The sequence below is a fragment of the Netta rufina genome (genome assembly GCF_964035555.1).
Source record: "Netta rufina genome assembly, chromosome: Z".
Taxonomy (NCBI): Eukaryota; Metazoa; Chordata; class Aves; order Anseriformes; family Anatidae; genus Netta; species Netta rufina.
Window position 1 is genome coordinate 17,508,072 of NC_140126.1, and position 27,000 is coordinate 17,535,071.

Here is a 27,000-nt window from a genome sequence, read left to right on the forward strand (position 1 = left end):
TTCCCCTGAGACACTTACAGGAGCAAGTCACAACTACTTAACAACAAAAGGGAAGAGGGAGGAGCTCACGAGTTGAGGGGCAGCTCCACTCCCCTTCTCTGTGCAAGTGTTGAGGGGAGCCAAGAGCAACACAACGAAATGCTCAGGCTTGTTCAGCCTCCCTCCCCTTCCCCTCTGTATTTACAGTATACCGCCTCTTCAGTTTCAACTCTAACCACTTAAACCAGTAAACATCCTCGCACAAAGTCTAGGTTAGTGTGTGCAGATGACCTCCTTCAGGGTAGGGTACGAGTGCTGCAGCCAAATGTAATCCAAACAGTGATGCTGACTGCAGAACCTGCTCTGAAATATACAGCATAAACAAATGGAAAAAATGAGAGATTTTCCTCCTCATTTCCTCTAACTTGAAGAGGTTTTTTTTCTTTTCTTTTTTCTTTTTTTTTTCAAAACAGTTGGAGATTTGGACTATAGCAATGTATGTGTTTCTTTTTTCACATGTTTTTTGTCATACTGCTTCATGCAACTCTTTTGTTTCACAATCCTAAATTAATTTTGGACTTTAAGTGGTGTGGTTTTATATTAATTCCATTATAAATAGTTAATGTATAACACTTAGAGTGCTTGTTCCAGATTTTGTATGCACGCTGTTCGAGTTTAATACTGATCCAGCATATGAAATGTGGTTGTATTTCTGTGCATCCGTGCCTCTGGGTTAATGCATAAGTCAAGATCAGTGTCATGCTTATCTAAAATCCAAAAGAAACACCCAAGTTCTGCTGATCAGTGAGACAGTATTAAGAGCAAGGCCTGAGTCTTCATCCTGGAAAAACAGAGGTGGATTTGGGTCTGATCTCCAGAGGACAGTGTTTGAGGCATTGGTTCAGATGTGTTCTTTGTCAAGCACTGGCGTCTTTGCTGAAATGAGCATCTTGATTGTCACAGACCATGGCTTAGAATATAAGAAAGCCTTGCTCTTTTGCATTGTGCTTTATCGTGCTGACTGGAAAACAGACTCATAATGCAGACTCGTGTTGTGGTGCTTGTGCACCTCATTCAGTGCTGTAAATCTGATTTCCTGTGTGTCGGTAACTGCAGCAGTTTCTATCTACAAGAAGCTATGCAGCCGCAGCTGCCTTGCTGCATCCTTTGTATGAAAGTGAGCTTTAGCATCACCTTAGAGGTGGGAGAGTTGAAAGCAAAGAGGTTAAGTGACTTGTGTAAATGAACTGTGTCAGAGCGGAGATTAGGACTAGGGTTCGTGCCACTAGAGTGCACTACTTCCCTCTTGCTTATTGAGAGAATGGTTAAATTTGCTGGTAGGTGCAATCTCCCTGGTGTAGGGTTTGGAAAATTGCTGCCAACTTGCTGAGCTACTGGGAGTTTCACAGCTATTGGTTACCAAATAAATGTTTTTCTTACTGTCAAGCTTTTATGAACATTGTGATAGAGCGGCAAAGAGGGCTTGTAAACTGGGTTTTTACCTCCCTTATATTTTGTTGGAAATGAAAAGGGTATGTACAAATGAAAGAGTTCATCATATTTGTAATTAAAGTCAGGTTCTTTAAGATGCATAATTTCTAAGAAATAGATAATGACTGTGCTGAGTATTTAGTTAAATGTAATTGATAATGAGTTTATAGTATTTTTCTCGATAACTTAAGCGCTTTCTCTTTTCCCACACAGGTTTCCACTTGAGTGGCACAGTGACAGAGCCTGCAATGCAATCGGAGCCAGAAACTGTTTGCAATGTAGCTATCAGCTTTGATCGTTGCAAGATTACCTCAGTGACCTGCAGCTGTGGAAACAAGGACATCTTTTACTGTGCCCACGTTGTGGCACTCTCTTTATACCGGATCCGCAAGCCAGATCAGGTCAAACTGCATCTTCCCATTTCAGAGACACTCTTTCAAATGAACAGAGACCAACTACAAAAATTTGTACAGTATTTGATCACAGTGCACCACACAGAAGTTTTGCCAACTGCTCAAAAATTAGCAGATGAAATTCTTTCTCAGAATTCAGAAATCAATCAAGTCCATGGTAAGTTTTGATGCTTGTTCTTCCTTTTGTCTTATTTCCTCCTTGGTTTTGAACATTTCTGTGGCATTCAGGAGTATGACCTCCTGAGGTTCATTCCAGCCTGAGTGCAATTCTATAATGTTTACAAAAGAGACTTCTGTTGCTGAAGATTCACTTCAAGATGTTTAGAAAGTAAAAGTTAGTGGAAAAGAGAAGAATTCATAAGCAATGAGCTTGATGTCTCCAATGCTGTTAATAACATGGCCTGATCTACTTCACACTTGTATTTTTCTGCTCTGAACAATGTCAGTGCTCTTCTTTATATAGCCACACTGCTCAAACGACCAACCTACAGACTGCATCTTTTTGCTACTCTGTTCTTAAATTAATCTTTTTAGGTTTTTGTTGTGTAATTTTGTTTTAGTGGCAAAGTATGCAAGCAAGGAGGTGTTATTGGTCTGTTTCAAACATTAAATATGCTTTTATTATCCTTTGGGAATCAGTTTTTATATGAAGTTAGGAGAAATACACGTCTTGTATTTCAGTGCACTTTTCTGGTTACTGTTGCAGCAGCCCACAGAACCAGCAAAGGTCTCTCTACCTTTTCTGCTCTTCCTGTTGCACATACTTTTAAGGGCTTTCAGTTTCTTGTGCTGAACATCTTAATTTTTTATAGGGGCGTTGGATGTGACTTGGGGCTTCTGAGGTGATGCTTGTATGGACCCCAGTAAAGTAAAAGTGAGTGACTGTGGGTTTGAGTTGACCCAGCTAGTTTACAGTCCCGTGTTCCTGTAAGGTCACCTGATAAAAAACTCCAACATGAGCAGTGCTGTAAGCCAAAGTGAAATTTGGAGGGGAAGAATAAGTTATCTAAATACATCTGTTTTTTTTGTTTGTTTGTTTTTCATTGACAGGAACAGTACTTTTAGATATTTAAGAGGAAACAGTGCTCTTGCAAAGAATTTGCAGTAGAAACACAGCCAGGCTGCCTTAACGTTAGCAAATGTGTGGCGCTTCTTCTCTATATTCAGTCTAGGTAGAACAAAAGAAATGAGTCGTTCTGATAACGGGGCTCACCTACAGTCTAGCCCTTTTCCTTAGGGTCCAGCGACCCTCACAAGCCCAAGCAGGCAGTGCTGCAAGAAGATGAGTTTCAGGAGTAGTGTTCTTTTTTTTTGGATATGGGGTATTTGGATGTGGCCAGAGGCCAGACTATGCTTCTAGCTGTTGTGGAGCAGAATGAGAATCTGGCTGGCAGGGCTGCCTGGTGCCAGTGGAAAGAAAGGGAAGCTAAAGCAAATGCAGGGCATTAAGCAATAGGGGAGGGTTTTCCGATGTTGTAAGCTGAAGACATGCATAGCATAAGAGCTGGTAATAGCCTGAACATAGGGAATTAAAGGAAAGGAAGGAAGAATTATGGTGTGTATGTGAGTGATGCAGGGAAGACTAAAACAGTCAAGGGTGATTAGAAAAAGGGGAAGGGAGGGGTGGGAAAGGAAGGACAGATGACAGCTATATATGGCTATATTAGCTATGCAATGACTAATATAAGATGAGAAACAACAGAAAGGATGTTGCAGGGAGTGCTTAAGTTTGATCAACTTTGTAATTATTCTAATCACAAGTGTGCTGATCTTTGTCACCTATTTCCTTATTGTCAGAATATCTCGTCACTCAGTTTTTATTTTTAGAGAAATATTTAATATTTGTCACAGCCCAAGTAGCAAAAAGAATTACAAAAATAAAAATCACAATAAGTTTCAGTAGGGTATTTTAAAAATGCCCATTGAACTAAAATGTTTGTCTTGTATGTGTGTTGCTGTCTTCCCAGCAAATGAGATTGCAGTTTGTCTTTATTGACTATTGGGGTTTCTTAACAAAATACTAAAACTAAAGTAGAAAATCCAGATAGCATAAGAAAGGAAACTGCCATTACCAAAGAAAGCTGGCTTTCAAAAGAGGATCTCTAGCCTCCTGCTCTTCCTTCCAGACTCCCATAAAACAGTAGTCTGATTTGATGTTGGGTTTTGTTTGGTTGGCTGGTTTTTGTTTACTATTTAAAAAAATACAGGATTCTTTCAAGGAAAAAGTAACTTCCATATAGCAAGTGAGGATTCTTCCTGGATACATAACTATAATTCTGTTATTTTGATCTTTAAATCCTTAAAACCAAAAAAAGTTATCAAAAGAAATGGGCTGGTTTTAATAACATAGGTCGATGAACGTAAGATCACCATTCACTCTCTCAGATCTCCTGTGCTGCAGATGTTCAATTTGTAACATAAAACTGTCCTGTATACCTCGCTTGCTTTGAACAGTTTAAGCTCACTAAAATATTGTTTGAAGTGGAATTACATTGAACACTGCTTGGAGGCACAGGTAAGTCAGAGGAAAAACTTACAAAAACTTGCTTATGAAATTAAGAAGAGACCTGACACACAGAGAAACACCAGAAACAGCTTTAAAAAAAGGAAAGTCCTGATTCTGTAGTTGTGTGGTGAGGTATTCTTCAGTGTTACCTAGAGGAATCTTATTTCAGGGTTACTTTATCCAGTTTTTTTTTCCTCTCCTGGTGGCTTCACTAGTTCTGTTTTTTGTATTTCCAGCAATAGGCAAAAGAAATCAGCTCTGTTGACTACCATTTATTGTTTTATAAGAAAGATCCATGGCTTTGAAGAGCTCTGACCGCAACATTTTTGTTGACTTGCTTATGAGCTGGCTGGGGAGATGGAATAACTGTGCAGTACTTTCCTTGCACACAAGGTGAATTGGGTATTTATTCATTTGTTCAAAATTCTGTCTTGTGCAGCATTTGATGACTGCTTTCAGCCACTTCTGGGGTTAACTAGTGAAGTGAATTACACTGCTGATACAGGTTGTGAAATGAGAAATCCCTCTGAGATCTGATACAAGTGATTGAGATAGATACCCCGTCTTTCTTTCTGACTTTCTGAGCCTCACCCCAGGAAGAAATCAAGGGATGCTCCTGGAAGGAAGCATGGGAATATGTGGTCTCTTCACTAAATTCAGGAAAGCTGAATGAATTAGTGGGAATCATATCCTCTGTTTGCTATGCTAATTTTCACTTAGTAGTAGTTATGCTACAAGAGGGTTTTACATCTTTTCAGGGCACAAAAGCACTTCTTACAATTGAGAAGATCTGTTGTATCTGATTTTCACTTGTGACACTGCTACAGCTGTACAGGTTCCTGATCCCAAACATGGAGGTGTTCAGAGTCTTAGTCAGGTGTACTGAGGACGACTGTAGGTGCTTATACCAATACCCGAAAGTCTGTGCTTCGTAACGGGTAGCTGCATGTTACGTCCAGCCGGGGATGCTGACTCTGCAAGTTGGGTGTAGATTTCCATCCTACTTAGCTGAGGCTTTTCCTCTTATTTTTTTGTACTTCATAGCAGAGGAATCTGGCAGGTGTGTAAGGCTGTACAAATAGTCAGGACAATGGATTATCAACCAGGTTTGTCAGCTTGTACCTGGCTTTTCCTAGGTGTGTAACCTTCACTTAAATATAGAGTGGTTGCAAGATCAAACTATGTCCCTGAGATTTTGAGTGGAAATAGGAAAGTAACTGCAGGATTTAAGGGGGGGGGGGGGGGAGGGGAGGATCAGTTTACATATTAATATCACATTAGAATTGATTTGTAATTATGTGCATAGTGGGAAAAGGTCTCTTACTGGTATAAGGACAGCCTAACAAAACAATTTCATTTTTTCATTTAAGTTATATTATACCTTTTGTGTTTAGTGTCTCTTCTTAAAGGACCTATGTGTATTTCTCCAGACTTTTTCCCGTTCTCTAATTAGATACAGAGGACAAGTCACTCGTTTACATAAAGCTACATGCAGATGAACTCAAATTTAATGTTGAGGAACTGGGAGCAGCAGTCCCTGGGTACTAACTTCTGTATTTGTCCAGGCAGATCTATGTATACACCCCCTGCAAAGATTGATCTGTAACATGTACTAGGAGATGCAGTGGAGGCATTCAGGAAGGCAGCATCTTATCAGAAAAAGATTTGATTTAAAAAGAAAAAAAAATCCCATTGCCTGAAAATTTCAGAATATCTAGTGCTGTTCCTGTATTGTAAGTGTCAACAGGCAATCTAGAGATACAAGGGAATGTGTTAATCTAAACGTTGAGTATTTAATTGATGCTTGTCTTTTAGTGGGGAATAGTAGGGTAGGGTTGAGTAATAGAATACAGTGCATTGCCAGTCCACTACAGTTCCTTAAAGTGAAAAGGGAACTGATTAACATTTAACAAAGATAAATCTGTGTTTTTAAAAGAGGGAATCTTTCATATGGTCCTGCTTAAACTAGCAAAATTGAGAACCTAAATGTAGGAGAGGAATGTAGGAAATAGCTGGCAGTTTTCTTTCCAGGAAGGATAAATGTAAAGTGCCCCAGTGCTTAGCATTAGAGTTGCCTGTGATCCAGATTTGGGAAGGAAGTAACAACAAGACTAATGAAAACTAAACAAATCTCAGAAACCCAAGCAGATGTGAATAGGCAGTACAATGTAAAACGAAATGAAGGATTGATAGCGACAAAACAATGTGAAAACATACTTTATGGAATTTGTATGTTTAGGAAAGGTTTTTGCACATCCATTAAGCATTAAAATAGAACATGTTTAGAAAACAAATCATGAGCTTTTGTTTTGAGATGTGGGACGTAAAAATAAGGGGATGCAGTGAAAACACTGCATGGCAGTCTAGACTGGTAAGGAAGCTTTTATCTGTCATGCACACGTAGGCTTTGAAAGTTACTGCTATATAATGTTTGCGAGACCAGGATTTTAGCAGGAGAGGTTAGATATTGTCAGCAGAGAAGTTAATAGATTTTGCTGCACAGATGGAAGGGGAAAAAATGGTTTGGAAGTTAAATTTGTTGGGGAGAGGGGGCGTTGCTAAATTTCCTCACCAGCTTACCGTAGCATGTCCTGTTTTTACCTTTTTTGTTATTAGCACTGGCTGCTTCACAGCAGTTGCTGTTCTCCTTTGATGCTGTGTGCTGCTTAGCAGGTGTTATAATTCCACCCAAGAGTTCTGAAATTAAGGACCAGATGAAGTGACTTATGTATAAACTTTGAATCATTTGGGGAAATCAAAGGCCTACTAATATCTTTGAATCATTAATTTTATGATCTTTGGTTTTATATAATTACTGTTTAGAATAGTCCTGAGTATACTAAGTTTATAAAAATCAATTACTGTTCTGTTGTGAATCAGCATACAGCAAACTCGCTCTCTAGCTGGGACCATTCAGTCCTTGTGTAGTACGCAGTAAGCCATGCTTTTTATTTGTAATTGTTTTTCTTATGTTCTTCCGAATGCTGCCATGGGATGACATTTAATAAAATGTAACTGATCTACAGTTCATTTGTATACTTAAATTCATAAGACTTTTGTAAAGTGAAGTTCAAAAAATTCAGTATGGCTACAACTGAGTAATTCAGCATAGTGTCAGTTGAAGATTTAGAAAGTTCATGCCTTAAAGACTGAATTCTGTTATTCTAATGAAATTTCACTGTTGATCTGCTCCTGAGCAGTCTGCAGTATAAACCATTCCTCACTATGCTTAACCTATTTTAGTTCATGTCCCTTGCTTTGCTTCTGCTTACTTTTGTTTCTGCTGTTGTTTTCCATATACAACGCGAATTCTTGAATGTGGTTGCTCATTTTGAAAGCAACTGCACTTAAAATTGCTATGTAGATGATAAGTGTTTAAATTTTTAAAATGCTTCTACTTCTGAGAACTTGAAAGATGATTATGCTTAACATGTAGCTTGTTGCGGACGTAAATATGATAGGTTTTTACCCTGTTTTCAATCTTATTTGGGTGTTCAGTGTTAAAAACAATCGAGCACAGTATTCCTGCTTTGGTTGCTAAGATCATATGATTGTTTTAATTTTAGTAAAAGAACATGAGTAAATGTCTGTCTGTATCTGTATACTGAGTATAAATACTCTATTTGTTGTATTTAACTGTCAGTAAGAACATGACATAAAACCTATTTCAAAGACCAGTCATGACAGAAGTTAACAAAGCCAGAGGTTGGAGGGAGGGAGATTAATATGCGAGTGTCTATAAACTGACACAGTTTAATTACAGGTTTTAATTTTTAGTATAATTATACGGTGCTTTTCACTTTCATAGTTCAAATGTGAACTAATTTATCCTCATGACACCCCTCTAAAGCATGTAAGTAATATTTATCCCCAGTTTACAAGTGGGGAGAGGGATTTGCTCTTGGTACCAAGCCGTGTAGCAGAGGCGACGTTCAGGACCGCCTGGCTCCAGGCTGCCCTTTGATGGAGGCCTCGTGGTGCCCACCCAGGGCCACGCTGCACCTGGAGAGAAGCCACCGGCTTTGAACCGAGCCCTCAGAGCCTGAGCCGTCCTGCTGGTTACTGTTAGGACTTCATTTATCAGCTCTTAAGACAGTGCTCTCTTGCAGTCCTACTGCTGGTTTAAATAGTTCCTCCTCTACTAGCCTGGTCCCATGCCTTCCGAAGGAAAGTTGCAGTTCAAAAAGTCCTGTCTGTCACTCAGGAGCAATGCCTGCGTGAGCAGGAGAAGAAAAAGGCTTGGTTATTGAGCGTTCACCTTCTTATAAGTGAACACAACGATCCTGAGTGGTGCCTGGTGGAGAGGCATGGAGATGGAAGTGTGCACCTCAGGACAAGAGCAACGTGGGCAGGGGAGCTGAGGCTGCTGCCTGGGCTGGGACAGGGCCTGGGCCTCGCGCCTGGCCAGACGCGACGTCTCCAGGCCTGCTTAGTCCGTGGCTACTGCTGAACACTGCTCCAGCGGTGTTGAAGGATCAGTGAATTACAGCCCTGGCCAGTGCCAGTTAAACGTACACTGAAATCTCATTATACGCCCTGACAAAAAAATCTTAATCGTGCTGAGTGTAGCCTGTCTTGTAAGGAAAATAGCTTTGGATCTGAAGCATCTGTAGTGCTGTACTGAACACCATCTTAAAGCTCAGACCCTTGGCTTGGCATCTTCAGCTATTGCAGTCTTTTAGCCCACTGGCACGAAAATAATGCTAGTGTAAGTATAGTGGTGCTGAGCCCCTGGGGAAAGTATATTTGAGATCCTGCTGGCAGAAGGGGCCTTGGCAGGGGCACTGCCACCGGCCCAGGGCAGCAGGCGCCCTTGTTCCTATGAAGGAACCCTGTTGTTAAAGAATCTGCGGTAGCTGAGCTGAAATTTAACCTTCCAGCACAAGCTGACCGACCGGCTTTTGATAAAATGTAAACAGTTATGGAAGGAATTTTGTTTTTTTTTCCCTAAATAGGGAAGCTTAGCTGAGGAATCTTGAGCTATTTTTAATATAATTTAAAAGTAGCCATACCAAGCTTATTTAAAGATAAAATTCCAGTGAAGTGAGGGATAAATATAAGTATATTTTGTATATCTGTTCTCTCATATAATTCATTTTCACGGGTCTTTTTTTCCGTGTTTTAGAACAATGAAATATTTAAGCTATGTGCAAGGTGATACTACAAACCTGGGTCTGTGCAACAGCTGCACTGCTCATTCTCATGTGGCTTGATTTCCCTTTTTATCTTGTTCTTTGCAACTGAAGACTTACCAGCAAGTGTTTTATGTAGCTGACTGGATTGAAAGCTCCTTAAAACTAACACAGTAAAGATGGGAGAACTCACAGAAGAGGAAGTTTCTCATACCTTGTTTTTTTTTTTGTATTATCTTGGGCTTGATTCTTATCTTTGGAGACACTCTTGTGGTTCCTGTGGAAGGCAGGAGAGTTCTTTCATATCTTCAAAGAAACCATTTCTTACTAATCTGAGTGTATGTGTATAAGGACAGCAGTGCTGCATTCCCAGTTGTAGGTTCTGAAGTTGGAGGCCGTTTAGGAAGTTGCTGAGCTGGAAGACTTTTTTTGACTCTCTCAGCAACTAGTAGACAAGGCATCCCTCTGACCTTTTAAATCTTCTAGTTGTGTTTTCATTGAATAAAGATTCCACCATTTGCGGCAACTGCTGAAAAGCTTCACCTACATGGCACAGCTACAAATGTGAAATGAAGGCTTAAATCAATAGGATCAATGTTTAATTCCTCTACATTTGAAGATCTGTCGATGTCTACTTTTCAAGTTCTCAGGACTTCTTTGAAAGCAATCTTTTACAATTCTGACCATGTAATTTTCCTTTCCTCCAGTATTCTTTTAGTATTGGCTACAGCAGTAACATGGACTGGGATTTAAAGGTGATAGACTGTGTAATGTAATTCAATTTCTAACATCTTCTCGAAAGCTAACAGAGATGGAGATTCCACAGTAGTGACAAGCCCAAAAGCAAAACATTGAGTTAAGTTGAATCTTGGGTGTGCTTAAAATACTTTATATCTGGTATGGTCTTGCATTACCTTGAGTTGTTTCTCTGACAGTCCAGATAAGTGCTTTTCAGCCATTTCAGTTTGAATCCTTTAAAAAAAAAATAATACCCAGCGAAGCAGTAGACTTCTTCAGAAATATACTAGGTGGAAGAACTTGGTTTAGTTAATTCTGTCAGCCTTGAGATGAGTGGAAAATCGCTTATCTCAACTGTAAAATTTGATTTCAAGCAACCTGTGACCAAAGTGCTTCCTTCTGTAAATCCAGTCACTTCAGTTTGTACTAGGCTAATTCAGGTGGAGTTACTCTGAACTGATTCTGTACTGATGACATTGCCTATGTAAAATTGCTTCTCTAGAAGCGCCAGTCTTACTCAGCTGTTACTCTTGCTTATGATGGAAATGCCTCTAGTACTTTAAGACTACAGATTTGTTTGGGGATTTTCTTTACTCTTTGTTTAGCTTTGCAGAGCCATCACAGTTCAGAGGCACCGAGGTGATGATTTTCCTCGTGTTCATCAGTAGCAGCGCTCACTAGCAGTCACTTAAACCTGAGCAAGATTGCAGAAGGTACAGGAATTACACAGGTGTTTTGGGGAGCGTGGTTTTAACATCACAGTTGTAGAAGTACTATGCAAAGTGTAATTTTCTTTGTAAAAGCATTCAAGTATACCTGCTGAGATGGGAGGAAAAAGCTCATCTTTATTTTAATGTTATAATATAAAATATTATTTACCTAAATAGCATTTTGTAGGCTGTCATTTCTTTTCCACTAAGTGCATAAGACTACTGAGAAGAAATTTAAGTCTGTTTAAAAAAGAATGCTTAGATTAAAGCCAAGACATCCAAAACAGGACAAAACACAAATCCATAAACCTCTTCAATACTGCTCTCCCTTGGACCCATGAACCTTTCATCTTCATGTAGAACGTAATTTCTTTTCTTGCTGTTTACAGGTGCTCCTGACCCAACAGCAGGTGCTAGCATAGATGATGAAAACTGCTGGCATTTGGATGAGGAACAGGTCCAAGAACAAGTTAAAATCTTCCTCTCCCAGGGTGGATACCATGGATCGGGAAAGCAGCTCAATTTGCTTTTTGCAAAGGTGTGTTAAATATTTTAAACCTTTCCCTCTTTCTCTCCACAATTTCTCTGGCCAGTTTGTACTTGTTAGCGTCTCATGTCAAGTTCTGTTGTTGTAAAACAATACAAAGCCTTGAGAATGTGGTAGCAAGTTAATAATGGGCTGTTGTACAGCAGCAGACCACAATCTCCTGTGTCTCTGGGATCGGATTAGGCTATGAAGTAACATTCCAGGCATCTGCACCTTCGGTGTTCTTTTCCTCCCCACCCTCAGAATGCTGGAGAAACCTGTAGAAATGATAGTCTTGTAGTAGCTTGCGTAATACACCTGTGGGTTACTTGTGGAAGAAGTGTCTGAAGAATTGCAATGGAATACTGAAATCAAAATCATAGTTAAAATTGGGAAGGTAGACTATTTTTTCTACTTAAAAAATGTCGCTTCAGATATATTAATGGTATTTCTTATTCAACAGAGTTGGAAAGTTTAACACTGAAAAGTATTGTCTGTACTGTGGTGTATTTTTTTTCAAGTTTGTATTAAAAGGCTCATTTCCTAGGTGCGAGAGATGCTAAAGATGAGAGATTCAAATGGAGCTCGCATGTTGATGTTGATAACAGAACAGTTCATGGCTGACCCTCGTCTGGCACTTTGGAGACAACAAGGAACTGCAATGACTGACAAGTATAGGCAGCTCTGGGACGAACTGGGTAAATGCACAGACTTCAAAATCATCTAGGTGTTCATGTTTATAATGAAGAAACAATTATATGTTTGGGGGTGGAGGGAAACTTTATTGTGGTACTGGGTAAAACAGGTTAGAGTTTTCTGCAGCTTTGCTTGTTCAGTTAAGGTTGGGTGAAATTGAATTTCTGATCTACTGCGTGAGACAATGCAGTTGAAGGATAGGAGACATGGTGTGAAACAAGTACAGTTGCAACAGGTTATAGGTAACCTGAGGATCTAAAAAGAATAAAGCGAAAAGTGGAAGTGTACACAGCTGAGGGTAGGTATATAAACCAGTAGTGCTGAAATGGGAAGTTTAAGAAAGAAATCATTTCACAAGCAGAGAGAAGTAGAAGGCAAAAAAAAAAAAAAAAAAAAAAAAAAAAAAAAAGAGAGATTCATTAAGAGTATTAGAAGACTGCAACAAAGGAAAGCAGACATAGCAGGGAAGGAGATCAAATAACAGAGGGCTGAAACAATTAACACTTCTCTACAGGAAAGGTCAGTTGTGACCAGATACATGGCTTGGACAACAAAGAGAGGAATGTGAGCTGAAATGGGCAAGGAATGCTTAAACTGGTCTGAGGGCACTTGCTCTAAAGTGTTTCAGAAACTCGATGACACAGCTTTGAACTATTTGTAGCTGCTTCAGAAGTTCTCAAAATGTATACGAATTTATAGTAGGGTGAGGAAATTCAAAACAACTTGAAGGTAAATGTCACCAAGATTTTAAAGGAGTGAAAAATATTAAGTAGCCACCAACATTGCTTTTATATGCATGTACTGGAATAAACTAATAACCAGTTAGTGTTGTAAGCATGTCGAAGATAAGTGATAAAAGACAACATGAATTATTTAAAATACAGTGGTAAATCTGTTTCTCTAAAAGAGTGTGTGAGTGAAAGGATTAATGTGGTATACTTTAGATACATAAGGTTTTGGGTGCTGTCTTGGAGGCTTTCTGAAAGCAAGTTGAAGATACACAGCCTAGATGAAATTGCCTTGTGGTTCGTGGAACTCAAAGTAGTTACCTGTGCTTTCACACACTCTGCAAAGACTCTTTAAGTCTAGACTTACAGGAGCCTGTCTTGAGATGTGTTCTGGCCCATATGGCTATTCCTGACTTATGTGGCATGGAAGATGCATATATATAACTTACAGATGACGCCCCATGGGACTATATGTAAACACTGTGGAGAACAGAGCCAAAACTCATAATGGCCTTGGTAGGTTTTAAAGGTGCAAAACAAAGCTAAATGAAAATAAAGCAAGAATAATTTCTTCATTTAGAAAGGAAAAGTCAAAAGCAAAATTTGAGTTTTCCCACTTGTAAAGGTTACAGATGACCGTGATCGATTGCACATTGTCTGGGGAGGTTAAGATTAGATATATAATGTTAGCATAAATTATGTTCACTCTAAATGAAGCATTATATTAATAAAGCACCGGCTGTCTAGTTGACATTATAGATTTAAGTGGTAGAAAGCCTTAATATCAGAGCAGGCAAAGCTGTGTTACAGAGAGTGTAGATATAACTACTTTGCTGTAAGTGTAACAACCCTCTTAGTATGTTATTTTTATGATGCTTTGGCTTGGGGAGTAGCACCTTTTGCCAGGCAGGACATGTGCTTAGCTGGACATGCATGCAGGAAAATGTCATATCCCACCATACTGAAAACTGCAGGGTGTCGTGCTCCGTTGGTTATGTGGGTTGAGCTGGTAGGTGGTGGGAGAGGCACAAGTGCGTTCTCCATCTGTTACCTGTAACAGCCTTAACCACATGCTGCCAATAAACCTGAAAGTTTTCCTTAAATTTTCTTAGCAGCTCCTCTTCTTGTTTCATCAGTTACATATTAACATCATCTTCTTGACAGTACCTTGTCTGAAGGTGAAGGAAATGGAATCTGCCTGCAGCGTCAAATAAACAATATCTTAGATTGATTGAATTGATTGATTTACCTCTATTTAATCAGAATTATTCTTGCCACTCCCAGAAAGCCACAGTGCAACCTCCAGCTTCACCAGTACTGCACTTGTAATCTGAGGCAAACCCTGCTGTTAGGGTCCTGCACTGCTCTGCTTCCTCTAACAGTATTGAAGTGTTTTGGTCGTGTAACAGTTTCAAGTGCAAATGCATTTCAACCAGGTCAGGCATGTAGTAGGCTAAAAGCAGAACATAGCTTGGTTCTTCCACCTCTATCCTCTATCATGTGGCTAAACTGTCCAGTGTGTCCCCATGCTGGTAGGATTCCTCCCACTGGTGCACTGCGAGTTCCATGAAAATTGCTCTTAACTGGGTGGCTCTCTTCAGCTTGCCTTCTAGCTTATATGAAAAGTACAAGCTGCTGCCATGTTTTGGCTAGGGTCTCACCCAGAGTTTCATTCAAGTTGAACACATCTCTTTTTCTGGGTGAAACATACATCTCTAAAGACATCTGAAAGTATAAAAATCAAAGGAGGTTTTAAGACAGACCATATTTACAATAGCAAAATACAGAAGAATGAGCAGGATGTCGCTGGAGACCCACAATCTGTGGTGGTAGTGGCAGAGAGAACTTGGACGTGGGTTTTGAGAGGTGATGGTATCATTATGCTCTGAAGTAACATTGGTTTCCTTTCTTGTTGTCATCTTCTAGGCTGTCAGGGAACTCAAATATCAATAAAGGAAGTGGGGCAGGCCTTTGCATACTTTACTTTTTTTGGGTATCTGCTTAGAGTAATCTGGGAGTGGCATATATGTATTTTCTTTTGTTTTTTAATTGCTTTATTTATGATCTCATTTATTTCACAGGTGAGTAGCAATTTGATGTAGTTATGGAAGATTTTAGGACATGTGAAGTATGTAAATATAGACTCTGCTTAATAAAGGCTTGCTTGCTTGCCCTGGTATGCTGTCTGCCAACCACTAGGCATATGGCCACTTTGTCAGCTCCATCTTGGCATAGGTTTCTAAGCATACTTAAATAACTTCAGCTTTGCTCCTTGACTGGGTCACTCGAGCCTTTCATTAGAATTTAACTGATGCTTCCTGCCTGGCATTGAGCATTGGCAAGGGTGCTGGAAGGACACTCTAGTCTCTGATCAGAGTTTCTACTGAAGTGTATCGTAAATTGTATTGACTTCAGCAGAAGTCAGATTGGGTCTGAGCGTTCAAAGGTGCTGATTTAAATAAATAAATTAATTAAAAATAAATACTTCACATCTAAGTGAGAGCCTAGCAATTTTCTAATACAAAGTCCTAATTCAGTAAGCAATTTACAGTTCAAAGGCCTCAAGTTAACTAGCCAGTTGTGTGTAAGGCTTTTTTGTTGTTTTTTAAAGTCCTTAGAACAAGAGGAAGAATATAATAATTATGCTCAGCTGATTCCCCCATTGTATGTCGAAGAATGGGTTGAGCTAAATACTACTTAAGGAACTCCAAAAGCGCAGTATTGGAAAGATCAAGATTACAGGCTGAAGCTCGTATGCTTTTTAGCCTTGCTCATATGCTTTTCATGCTAGAAGAATGTAGATGTGACTTCAGTGATGCACTGGTGAACACTTTTAACTTGCCACAGCAATACGTGAACACACTTTCCAGAGTTTAGAGCTGAGCTGGAATTCTTTGTGTTGTTGCTGTTTAAATGGTGTCTCGGTAGGTAAATTCCACATGCTGATCTTTAGGTGCTTAACTCTCAGCAACTGTGGTTGAAGACTTCAGTCTATTGGAATGATTAATTATCTGGAGCCCCTTGGTTTGCCATTTTAATTAAATTGCATTGATAAAATGGAAGAATATGGAAATGTACAGTAAATATCTGCTGATGCCTGTTGAACTGAGATCTCTGATTTCAAGGAAAGGTCAGTTAACCTTCTTTGTACTCTAGAGGGAAAAAAATGGTCCATGCAATCATACTACAGCAGTAATTCTTTAATATTCATCCATCAAAATCAAGTTGAAGTTGCTTGTGGTCTAGAAAAGTGAAAAGATTTCCTTAATAAAAGGGGAAAAATTGACTTTGTGCCCCAGCACAGGGATTGTGAGGGCTGCAAGGCTCTGCTTTGGAATTAAATGTTGAGCACTGCCAGATGCCAGACATCGAGAAGAGGCTGAGTTTTGTCGGCAAATGGGATCTGCAAGTTAATTGGTGTTTTCTGCAGGCTTCTGGCTGTGAAATGAAATTGGAAGCCCTTTAGCCACATGGATAATACAGGACCTGAATACAAATGTCACATGTCACCATCAGGGCCCACTGCGAAACAATAGTGTTCCCACTCGAACGCTGCGCCATTACAGATCATTTAAATATGGGGATTACATTTAAACTAAAAGCCCCATTTGCCTTTTACTGCAATTTAAATGTCCTCTTAGCAAAAGCTAAGTGACAAATTAAATGAAAAAAGTGCCCACATTTTTAAAGCTGTAATGCAAAACAACCTTTTATTGCTTCTCATGTGCCACGAATGAATCATTATACTTGTCAACCCTAAACCAAGCCATAATTGGAGCAGCTACTGTTATCAAAGCGGGGCTGCTCTTGTGACAGCTTAATAAAGCTGAAACTGTTAAATTAAATCCCAGATGCTTAATCTGATGAAAGCAGTCAAGTAGAAGAATCTAAGACAAGTATCTACTGCTTGGTAGAGTGATGGAGCCCAACAGCTTGTCAACACGTAGATTACAGGATCAGATATATTTTTTTTGTGAACTACCATTTTCAGTATCTTTATATCCTCTTGCTTGCCTTTGCTGTGAAGAAACTTCATGTAATTTGCATGTTTCAAAACAAACATTTCTAGCAGATTTACTCCATTTTGATATTTAGGAACAGTTTAAGGCGGAGGAGAGCTGTTTTTTTTAAGTCAAGGATTATCTTTTTATGGAACAAAAATATGATGGCTGTGTCATGGGGAAGCTCCAGAGAGCTCCTGCAAGTCAGGGCTATGGATAATTGGCAAATGTGTTCTGGGTTTTCATCCTTCTTAACATGATCTCTGTTGGTGCTTAGGTTTCACAAAATTAAGGAGAACTTAAAAGGCATTCTGTACATCCAGCTGGGTCTCTGCACTTTAATGTATAGGCTTTTACTGTCTACCACGTGTTGGTATTTAAAGTTCTTGAGTATCAGAATCTCTTACAATATTGCCATGACCTTTGTCTGTGACATAAAGCTTTCCTTGGTGACTTCTAACAATGCTTCCTCTTATGCACACCAAGTGAGTTGTTCTCATAAAGGTATTTCCTGAGCAGAATAACATGTCTTTGCCTAGTAGTTCTAGTACTCTTAGTCTTAGCAGTTTTTAGCTAGCATTTAGACCTACCATGAGCTGCTTTTTAGTGTTATAACATCTAGGCGGTCTACTTTGAGTTCATGTTTGCTGGTATTTCAGCCATTTTCTGGATTAGTGATGTACTTTCATGTTAAAGTTTAAAACTAAAATATCATTTTACTTGGTTATGTCATGCGGAGAAATAATGGAACATACTTCCTGAAGAATCATGCCTAAAATTTTATTAGTAACACTTTGCTCCTCATCTAAGACTTAATTCTAAATGCTGAATTTAGGCAAGGAATCGTTACTGATTAATTAAGAGAGATTTAATTACAATTTTGCCATGAGCAAACTAATGATTGAATGTTAAATAATGCTTTCTTGATTTGAAAATCGCTCTGGTTTTTTTCTGATACAAGTTTATATTCATCTCTGGAAAATACCAAGTTATGTTCTTTTAACCTTAACTAAATGAAGCTATATTCTCCATCTATATTTCTATCTCAGGCATTCCTTCCCTTTGCAATTAGAGAGACAAACTTGTATGAATGGGACATGCCAGCTGTTCTGAACAGATTATCTCTGCTTAGTATTTAAGGGAGGGAGAAAAAGGACAAAAGCGGACAGGGTTGTTGCCAGTGTGCCCCTGGAGAAACTCGTTCTTAATGCCAGATTTAGTGACTGCTTCAGGGCTGCCATGAGAAAGAATCACTAAAGTTAAGCGTTCATTACAGTTTTTGTGCTCTAACACTGTTTTTCTAGAGCTGCATACTTTGTCCAATCCCTGTGTAGGATCAGTATATGGCTGAAATATGGACGTTTCCCCATATTTAGTGGTATTTCTGAAATAGTATGGCAAGGCTGCAGTTTTCAGATTTGAGTACTAGGCATATATCCGTATTTACATGATTCCTGCACCTCCATAAAATAAAGTAACCTTAAGATTTCTTAGCTTAGGTAAACCAATTGCACATATCGTATTTTTGGCCTTGAAGTGAAAGCTGTAGGAATACTCAAGTTTCAAAGGACATGGGATACACCATGCTTTACTCAATTGTGAGAATTCTAGATGGAGTGGTGTCTTAGATATTTGTCTACAAATATATCATATCCAATGGGCTGTCATTGCTTAATTGATAATCCCTTTCTTACTGTTGGGTTGTTTTGTTTTAGCGGCCATTGTGTGGTTACCATACAGTTACAAAACGTCTGCCTTCAGTTCATGCACTTGAGGTTGCATCTGCCCTTTCACAAGAATAAGCTGTTAATATATGTCAGTGTATCGCAATGATTTATACTATTGGAGGCAGTAAATTAACAGTACTTCTGAGTTAGCATCACAGGACACTTTTGCTGCTCTAAGGCCTGAGTTATGAGTGACAACTTAAAGCAATTGCTGTCATGGCCCTAGAGTGTCTCAATTGTTGCTGTCACCTTCATTTCCATGGTGAATGAAGCCAGGCTGCCATTCTGCAGAGATGGGTTCTGTCCATCTTTTCTGAGGGCAATTTCTTTCTTCCTCGATTACCAACAGTAGAAGTTTATTGGCATCTGTCATAATGGTATTAGAAATGCTGGCTGTAGTATGACAATAGATGGGAGCTATTTTCAAGGAGGGTATTTTTTCATGTGGTAAAACTGCATTTATCAGATTTAAGGAATAATGGTAAAAGTAATTCCAGTGTGTAAGCATAGCTTGAAGAGTTTATTTTTAATGCTGTACAGAACATTTGGGTTTCCATTTAGTTGAGTTGGATGGAAAGTACTTCTGCAGTAGGAGCCAAATTTTTTTTAGGTACCCACATTAAAGTTGTTTAAGTTTCTATTCCTAAGATCCTGAACTGATTTACTCACAAATTTTCTTAGATAACAATAAAAAATATGTTCTGTGTTAGAGCTGATACAATCTCATTACTGCCCTAACTGTGGAACTGTGACTTCCATGATTAAGGTCAGAGTTTTACTATGAACCTAGACAGGTATTTAGCATTATTTTTTTCCTTCCTCTCATTCTTTTTTTTTTTTTTCCTCTCTAATGTTAATCTGTCATTTAATTTTCTGCTACCACTTCTAGTAAATACCAGAGCTAGAGAGAATTGATAGGCTTATGGAGTGGAGTTACTGAATGACTAACTTCTCTGAGCTTTACTGCAGTCCAGCAATCTGACCATGTGAAGCTTTCCAGTTTTCTCTTGAATGGATACAGGGAAAATAACTGAAAAATTGGAAGAGCTATTTAAAGTGAAAAATGCAAGAATCACAGTTGTCTTAGGCCTGTCAAAGCAAGAAAAAAGGTGACCTTTCTTGTGATTAGGTACCTACATAGATTAAAAACTTGATAGTGAAGATGCTCGTCAAACACAAAGAAGTTGAAAATATTAAGTTAAACTGTATAAATTTAACTAAAAATAATATTAGAGTTTTGAATCACAGTAACCAGGCACTGGAACAGCTAACCAAGAGCTGTACTAGATTTTGAAACTGCAACTTTAAACAAACAACAAAAAAAAGTGTAATACACTGTTTTTTGTAAAAACTCAACCATCAGTTTTGGAGTTGAAGCTGCAAATAACCCAGGAACAAATAACCCTTGGTGTATTAAGGAATTCAGACTAGGCAATCAGAATGTGTTCTATCCGTTTAGAACCATAGCATCACAGAATGATTTGTGTTTGAAGGGACCTGAAGGACTATCTAGTTCCACCCATCCTGCCATCAGCAAGTACACCTGCCATTAGATGAGGTTGCTCAAAGCCCCATCCTACCTGGCTTTGAACACCTCCAGGGATGGGACGTCCATAGTTTCTCTGGGCAACAGTTCCAGTGCCTCACTACTGCCTGAGTAAAGAATTTCTTCCTGATATCTAATCTAAATCTCCCCTCTTTTAGTTTAAAGCCATTCCCCCTTGTCCTATCACTCCACTCCCTGACAAAGAGTCCCCTCCCCAGCTTTCCTGTTGCCCCCTTTAGCTGCTGCAAGGCCTCTATAAGGTCTCCCCAGAGCCTTGTCTTCTCCAGGCCGAACAACCCCAAATCCCTCAGCCTGTGTTTGTAGGAGAGGTGCTTCAGCCCTCTGATCATCCTCATGGCCCTCCTCTGGACTTGTTCTAATACTTCTGTGTCCTTCTTGTGCTGGGGGCCCCAGAGTTTGAACTCAGGAGTCCCAGTGGGGTCTCAGAAGAGCAGAGCAGAGGGGCAGAATCCCCTCCCTTGCCCTGCTAGCCACGCTGGTTTGATGCATCCCAGGATACAGTTTGCTTTCTGGGCTGCAAGTACGCATTGCCAGCTCATGTTGAGCTTCTTGTCAACCAACACCCCCAGGTCCTTCTCCTCAGGGCTGCTCTCAATCCCGTATCCACCCAGCCTGTGCTGATGTTTGGGATAGCCCCAGCCCAGCTGCAGGACCTTGCACTTGGCCTTGTTGAACCTCATGAGTTTCGCACAGGCCCACCTCTCAGGCCTGCCCAGGTCCCTCTGGATGGCATCCCTGCCCTCCAGAGTGTCGAACACACCACACAGCTTGGTGTTGTGGGCAAACCTCTGAGGGTGCACTCAATCCCATGTTGCTGACAAAGCTTTAAGCAGTGCCTGTCCCAGTACTCACCCCTGAGAAACACCGCTCGTCTCCGATTTCCACCTGGACATGGAGTCATTGACCGCAGCTCTTTGAATGTGACCAGCCAGCCAGTTCCTTACCACACGGTAATCCACCACATGGATTACCATGTCTCCGCCACTTAGAGACAAGGATATTATGTAGGACAGTGTCAAAAGCTTTGCACAAGTCCAGGTAGATGACATCAGTTACTCTTTCCTTGTCTACTAACACAGTAACTCCATCTGGAAGGCTGAGGTGTTGGGCTGTTTAGCTTCTATTTATTTGCAGAAGGCTGTTTAGGTTCAATGAGCATTGTAGCAGTAATCGTATTTATTCTTTTCTGACCTTTCCCACCATGCAATGGAGTATTTGCACTTGGTCTGCTTTTTCGAAGAATGAGAGATACTTCCCTCCCTTTCTTTTATTGGTATCTTCTTTTATTCTTTTTAAGCTTTACAAGTGTGTACCTTCCTAAGAAAAGAAGTGAGAGGAATTCATTCACAAATTTAACTAGAGGTAGGATACTTTATTTATAGTTAGTAGACACATCAACTTTTCTCTTGAAAACTGTCAAAGTCTCTGAAAGCAGACTCCTGAGAGTGGATTGCTGGGCAAAATATTTGATAAAATAGCTAATGTCTGCTTTGGGCAAGAGCACTGTTTGTGTTTACCACCTGGTTGTAAATATTGGAATTGTACTGAAAAAAAATTGCAAAGAAACACACAAAGATGATCATAAAAGAATATTTTTGTACTATTTGTACTAGTATTGCCAATGCTTTTACCTTAAATTGATTGCTTGTGAGCAATTGGATTAATCATTCTGTGAATAATAGAGAACTTTAATTAAAGTAGGATATTGGAAGTGCATAGAGGGATGTTTAATCGACATGTGACAGATACCCAAATGCTCTCCCAGGGGGACTGTAATGTCAGTGCCAAGCAAGTTTCTGTTATTTTATGAAACCTTTTGGTTAAATGTTATGTTATGGCATACTGCTAGTGCAGTTTGTGTAACAAACTAAAGACAGCGTACAATGGGCTCATGCAAAATGACCGAAGTGTGTGGCTAGTTCCTGTTTCCATTGTGCTAGAAGTTGAAATGTAGGCAGACCAGAGCAAGAGTTTTTGTTACTTGACACACACAGATCAGAGCATGTAGTTGATGATAGCTTAGAACAAAATTTTAGCCAAATTCATGTATGACTTAACCCTTGGAGCAGAGGTATGCAGTCAGAGGGAAAGGAGACCTTAGGGAACTAGATGGTGTTTTTTTGTTGTTGTTTTTTTTGTTGTTGTTCCAGTGTTACACCTACACTCTCTCTCTCCAACACATTTATAGTTTAGTGTGCAGAAGGGCAATGATTCTCTCTTGCCATCAGTGCTGCAGGTAATCTATTGCATTAATCAGCCAGCTAGTGTGAAATACATGGGGAGTGATTATACTATCATACACAATACAATCAGCATGAAGCACTTGTCAAGACCAATACATCAAAGTTTAATTCAGTAATAGAATGAATTAGAGCAAAATGAAACATTCTGTTCTCCAAGAAACACAGCACCCATAGCAAGTTTTTTTTTCTTTTTTTTTTTTTTTTTCCTGAAGGCTGCAGTGAGAAACCAGAGTGCATTAAGGAATTGTTTTTATGAATTAAATCGCAGCTTGGACCAATCTGAATACTGTGAATACTTTTCCTTGGGGTTCTTATTGAGGAGAGCACAGTATTGAAGTGCTTTGCCTATCTTCACTATTCCATAAAAGCAACTGTTTAATTGGAACATTCTCCAGTGGGACTCCTGATTATGCTTTGTTCTAGCGGAGATCTCTCTGTGCTTCCAGGAGGGAGGTGGCTTTGCCAGTCATTCTGAAGCCACTTGTCCTTCTCATTAAGAAGCAATAAATACCAAACACTACCTTCTTTGAGGTTTCCAAGTGGCTGTCCCAGTGAAAGTGCATGTGTTTAAAAACCAGATGTAAACCACTTTAAAATCCTTTGCTGACACTTCTATTTTAAAGGGGTCATAGGTTCTGTCTCCTATTATTGTTTCTATTCTGACACTCCCAATGCTGGAAAATGATGCTTTTGTAACTGAATTGGTGAGGCTCAAATGAGGCACAGTAGCAAGTGTGCAGCAAGTGCTGAAGCTGAGCTGTCTGTTGCACAAAGGGAATGATGATGATTACCTGGCTCCATTTTCTTTGAAACGATAAAATGATACTAACCTGCTATTTTAGGGGATTTTATTTTTAAAGAAACATATATGCATCAGTGGGAAGAACAAAGGAATGTTAGAGTAGATGTGCATCTGTTTCTTGCATATTTTGATTTTACAAATGAATGTGTTGATCTTAAGTATATTAAATGTAAAATTTTAGGGCAAGGTCCAAGTTTCAGACACTGGTAATACAAGGTATTGTAAATGAGGAAATACCGACCCAAGCATAGTTGCACAGCAAGGTAGCATAATAATTCTAGGAAAAGCAGATTTCTTGGGAGGACTGCAATCAGTCACACATAATCATGCACTGGATCTTCAGTCATGCCCCATGCCCTAGCCCCCAGTAAAATAGTTTCCACCGCCACCCTCCCATTTACGGGGGTAAGAGTAAAACATAATGGGAGTTCTGAAAAAGCAAGCAATGCTTAATCACTATGGAGAGTCTATATACATTCCTTGCACTTCTTTAGGTTCACAAATACATGCATACATAGGATATGTGATTACAACACCTGCTTTTACAATGACTGGATACTTCTTAGTGTTTTTCAGTTTACATGTTTAAATTTGGATCAGTATGAAGGTATGCTGACCCTTACTCCTCCATGAATTTAGACGTATGGTTGTTTACTGAGAAATACAAATGTACTGATGTTTGCCTGTATGTAAAGGAAGGCACGCACTGTGCAAAGCAATAATGTAACTTTTTTTTTATTTTTTTTTTGATGATATGAGGCATGCTAAAGGTGAATGACAGCTACATGTTTCCAGAAAGAGGGCTGATTGAACCAAAGCTTGGTTTGGCAAAGCTGGCTTTTTCCAGATCAAGAGTATTATTGTTGGACCAAAATAGACAATTCCTCCCCACAATATGACAGTTTTAGTATTTGTTCCCTTGTGAAATTAGTACTAAACTGCAGTTGCACCATGACTTATCCTCCAATTACCTTCTAGGGGAGAAGAAATTGTGTATTGGTTTGTGTTACTTTGCCACTGTGCTGCGAGGAGTTTCATGTTAGAAAGACATGGGTTACAGTCAAGGAATCCGAACCCGAACTTTAGTTCTGGTTTAGTAGTCTGTACTTCCAAGGGGGTAATGCTTTATCCTCTGGAGTTCTTGTGTGAAAAGGTAGCTGGTGACTGGGGAGAGGGAGACAGTGAAAAAGAAAGCTGTGTTAGAAAGACAGAATATGTAAACACAAACACATTCTCACACTGTTTTTTCAATTAATGAGACTTTTCTGCATACTGCAGGTGGTGTTGGTGACATGTAGTTGAACAGGAGAACTTGAGAATGCCAGGAATGTATTTTTTGGGAATCAGCAGTTTCCCAGCATAGGATTCATTAGGCCAAGATGAGAGAATCTCGTTTGAGGCCAACGTAAGCCTTCAGGTCGGTGGTGACATTTAAGGGCCAGCTCAGGCGGACTGGACTAAGCAGCATCAGAGTTAAATGGGAATAATATCCTCCAGGCTCCTTCCAGTTGGCATGTGGTAAAATCTGGGCACAAGTGAATGTTTTCCTCAGACTTTTCAGTGCTAGAAGCAGGACAGGAACCAGTGAATGGAAGGAGCCAGAATGGAGCAGATGTCAGGGGAAAGGGAGAGGCGCTCAGGGAGACGGAGGAGGAAGAATTGTGAATACAGGCAAGTGCACACACGCTAAGGGGAAGAAAAAATTGGAAGAAAGAAAGAAAAAGAAAACAGAAACCCAAATGGGCTGAAGAGTGTGGGGTCATTGGCATTGTGCTTCGTTCTCCCAGATGGTGGCCTTTGTAGCGCCACAGGAGTTGAGCCCAAGGCTGTTTCTGTTCCCTTCCCTCCTGCTCTTCTCGGGGGGAGCTCTGTCTCGCACCCCTCATCCTGCAGGCAATGGGGCAGCCCTGAAAGCTGCTCCAGGGCCTGGGCGAGCTCAGATGTGCACACAGCTCGCACTCAACTCACTGGGAGCAGCGTGCAGTTGGGCTCTATTGAAATGTGAAGGGTTTGTGTGGGGTTTATTATAAATACGCTTCTCCTTGTGCTTCATTTGCATAAAAATAGCCTCAGTTTCTGAGACGAGCTGCTGATAATGTAGTTATGCTTAACATCACTTCCCTCCTGTAATGAAATAAGTTTTTGAAGGGTTTGGATACTTTGGTTATCTCTTCCCTTTCCTACCTGCAAGATGCACTGTGTGTGTACCGGAGCTTCTGAGGGAGGCAAGTGAATTCATTTGCCTCTAGTGGTGTTTGAGATGCAATGAAATAAAAGGCTACTCATTTTATAGGGGCATTGTGTAATCAGTAGTATGTGTTCTGCCTGGCCAAATGGTTGAAATGCTTCCCACAAGCAGTTAAGATACTCCACTTTTCTTTTGCTTCAGTCTGAAAACACTGGGAATCTGGCTGCAAAGTACTAAATTGGCTTTCTGTTTTTTTAAGATGCTGAGAGGTGCACTGTTTCCTCAGTGCCCTCAAGTAATACTTGATTATGAAAATAAATAAGTAAATAAATCCAAGCTAACTGTTCTCCACGGCTTTCCAATATGCCCCATTTTCTGTTTTGTTTTGCAGATTGCAAGAAATGTATTCCTTCTGTTTTGGGCAGTGCTGAATGCATTGATGCTTAATAAGAAGAAACATTTGTAGTTTGTGTTTGCAGAATGAAGCTTATTCAAGAGGGTGTCTAAACTGAAGTCTTATGATTTGATTTTAAAAGAAGTTTTTACAAACAATGTTGGCTTTAGTCATTCCCATGGCAAGTTTTAGGTGCTTATAAAACAAAACAAAACAAAAAAAGTTGCTGTACTGTATTTAACCAGTGTGCAGCAGTAATTCTCATTAGTGTAGTATCTCTCTCTGATGTTCTGCACTGTACCATATCTTATTTTGTTGCGGTGTTCAGATTTCTTTGCTATTACTTCCCCATCCCACGGTGGGTCAGAATATCTGGGGACTTGCAACCTTAAGGATCAGGCTCTGTTTCTACTGGCTTCCATGTCATGGCATACCAACATGCCAAGCTACTCTAGGAATGACTGTAATGTGATGGCCTGTGCTCTGGATGTCCGTTTTGCATTCTTAGTTAGCAAAATAATACTCAAATGTTAAAATTTTATTGTTCTTGAAGAATCAGCTGCATTTTTTTTTCCCAGCCTGTCATGAAGACTGTTGAATAGCTCAGGCATATTCCCTAAATCTCTTTTAGTGTATAAAGCACGTTCTTAATGAGCAAATGAACTGTCGCTAAATAGCACTTTCAGATGTCTTCATGCTTCTGCCAAAGTTCACGCTGATGAAGAGACAGCTGATTTAGAGAAAAATCTTTCCGTTTGAAAATTGTTGCTAGATACCCTGATGTATTTATGCCTGCCCTGTTATATAGTGTCAGGGATCAGATTCTAAAGTGATGGTATGTGTGAAATGTCAGCACAAATTAGCTTTTCCTTAGAGCTCCATAAAGAGAAAATGTAAAACAATTTTTCTAGTGTAACCAAATTACTGAAGTAATTGCAGTAAAAATATCTTCTCCCTATTAGACTGCACAAAACCAGTGTTTACTGGATCTTTGAGATCCAGATGTGTTTGGAAAACGAATTATATGATCAGCAGTTCTTCTGCTGGATTTTCAGTGCGGAAGTAGGTGTTTACAAAATACGTGTCTTACTCATGCACTTGCTCGGTTGCTGTAATGTGAAGCTGGAAGATGCATAGTTTGTGTTTGTAGAAAACAACA

At 39.7% G+C, this 27,000-nt stretch overlaps 1 protein-coding gene across 2 annotated transcripts in view; it reads left to right on the top strand.

Moving 5' to 3' along the window:
• Nucleotides 1–27,000, top strand: part of ZSWIM6 (zinc finger SWIM-type containing 6) — a gene marked incomplete at its 3' end in the record, with an annotated part of 112,703 nt that overhangs the window by 60,070 nt on the left and 25,633 nt on the right. For both annotated transcript variants that reach the window (XM_084304907.1, XM_084304908.1), the window contains exons 2-4: nt 1,684–2,040; nt 11,359–11,507; nt 12,043–12,193. In XM_084304907.1, coding sequence (XP_084161033.1) covers nt 1,684–2,040; nt 11,359–11,507; nt 12,043–12,193 — 657 coding nt within the window. The remainder of the gene's footprint in view (nt 1–1,683; nt 2,041–11,358; nt 11,508–12,042; nt 12,194–27,000) is intronic.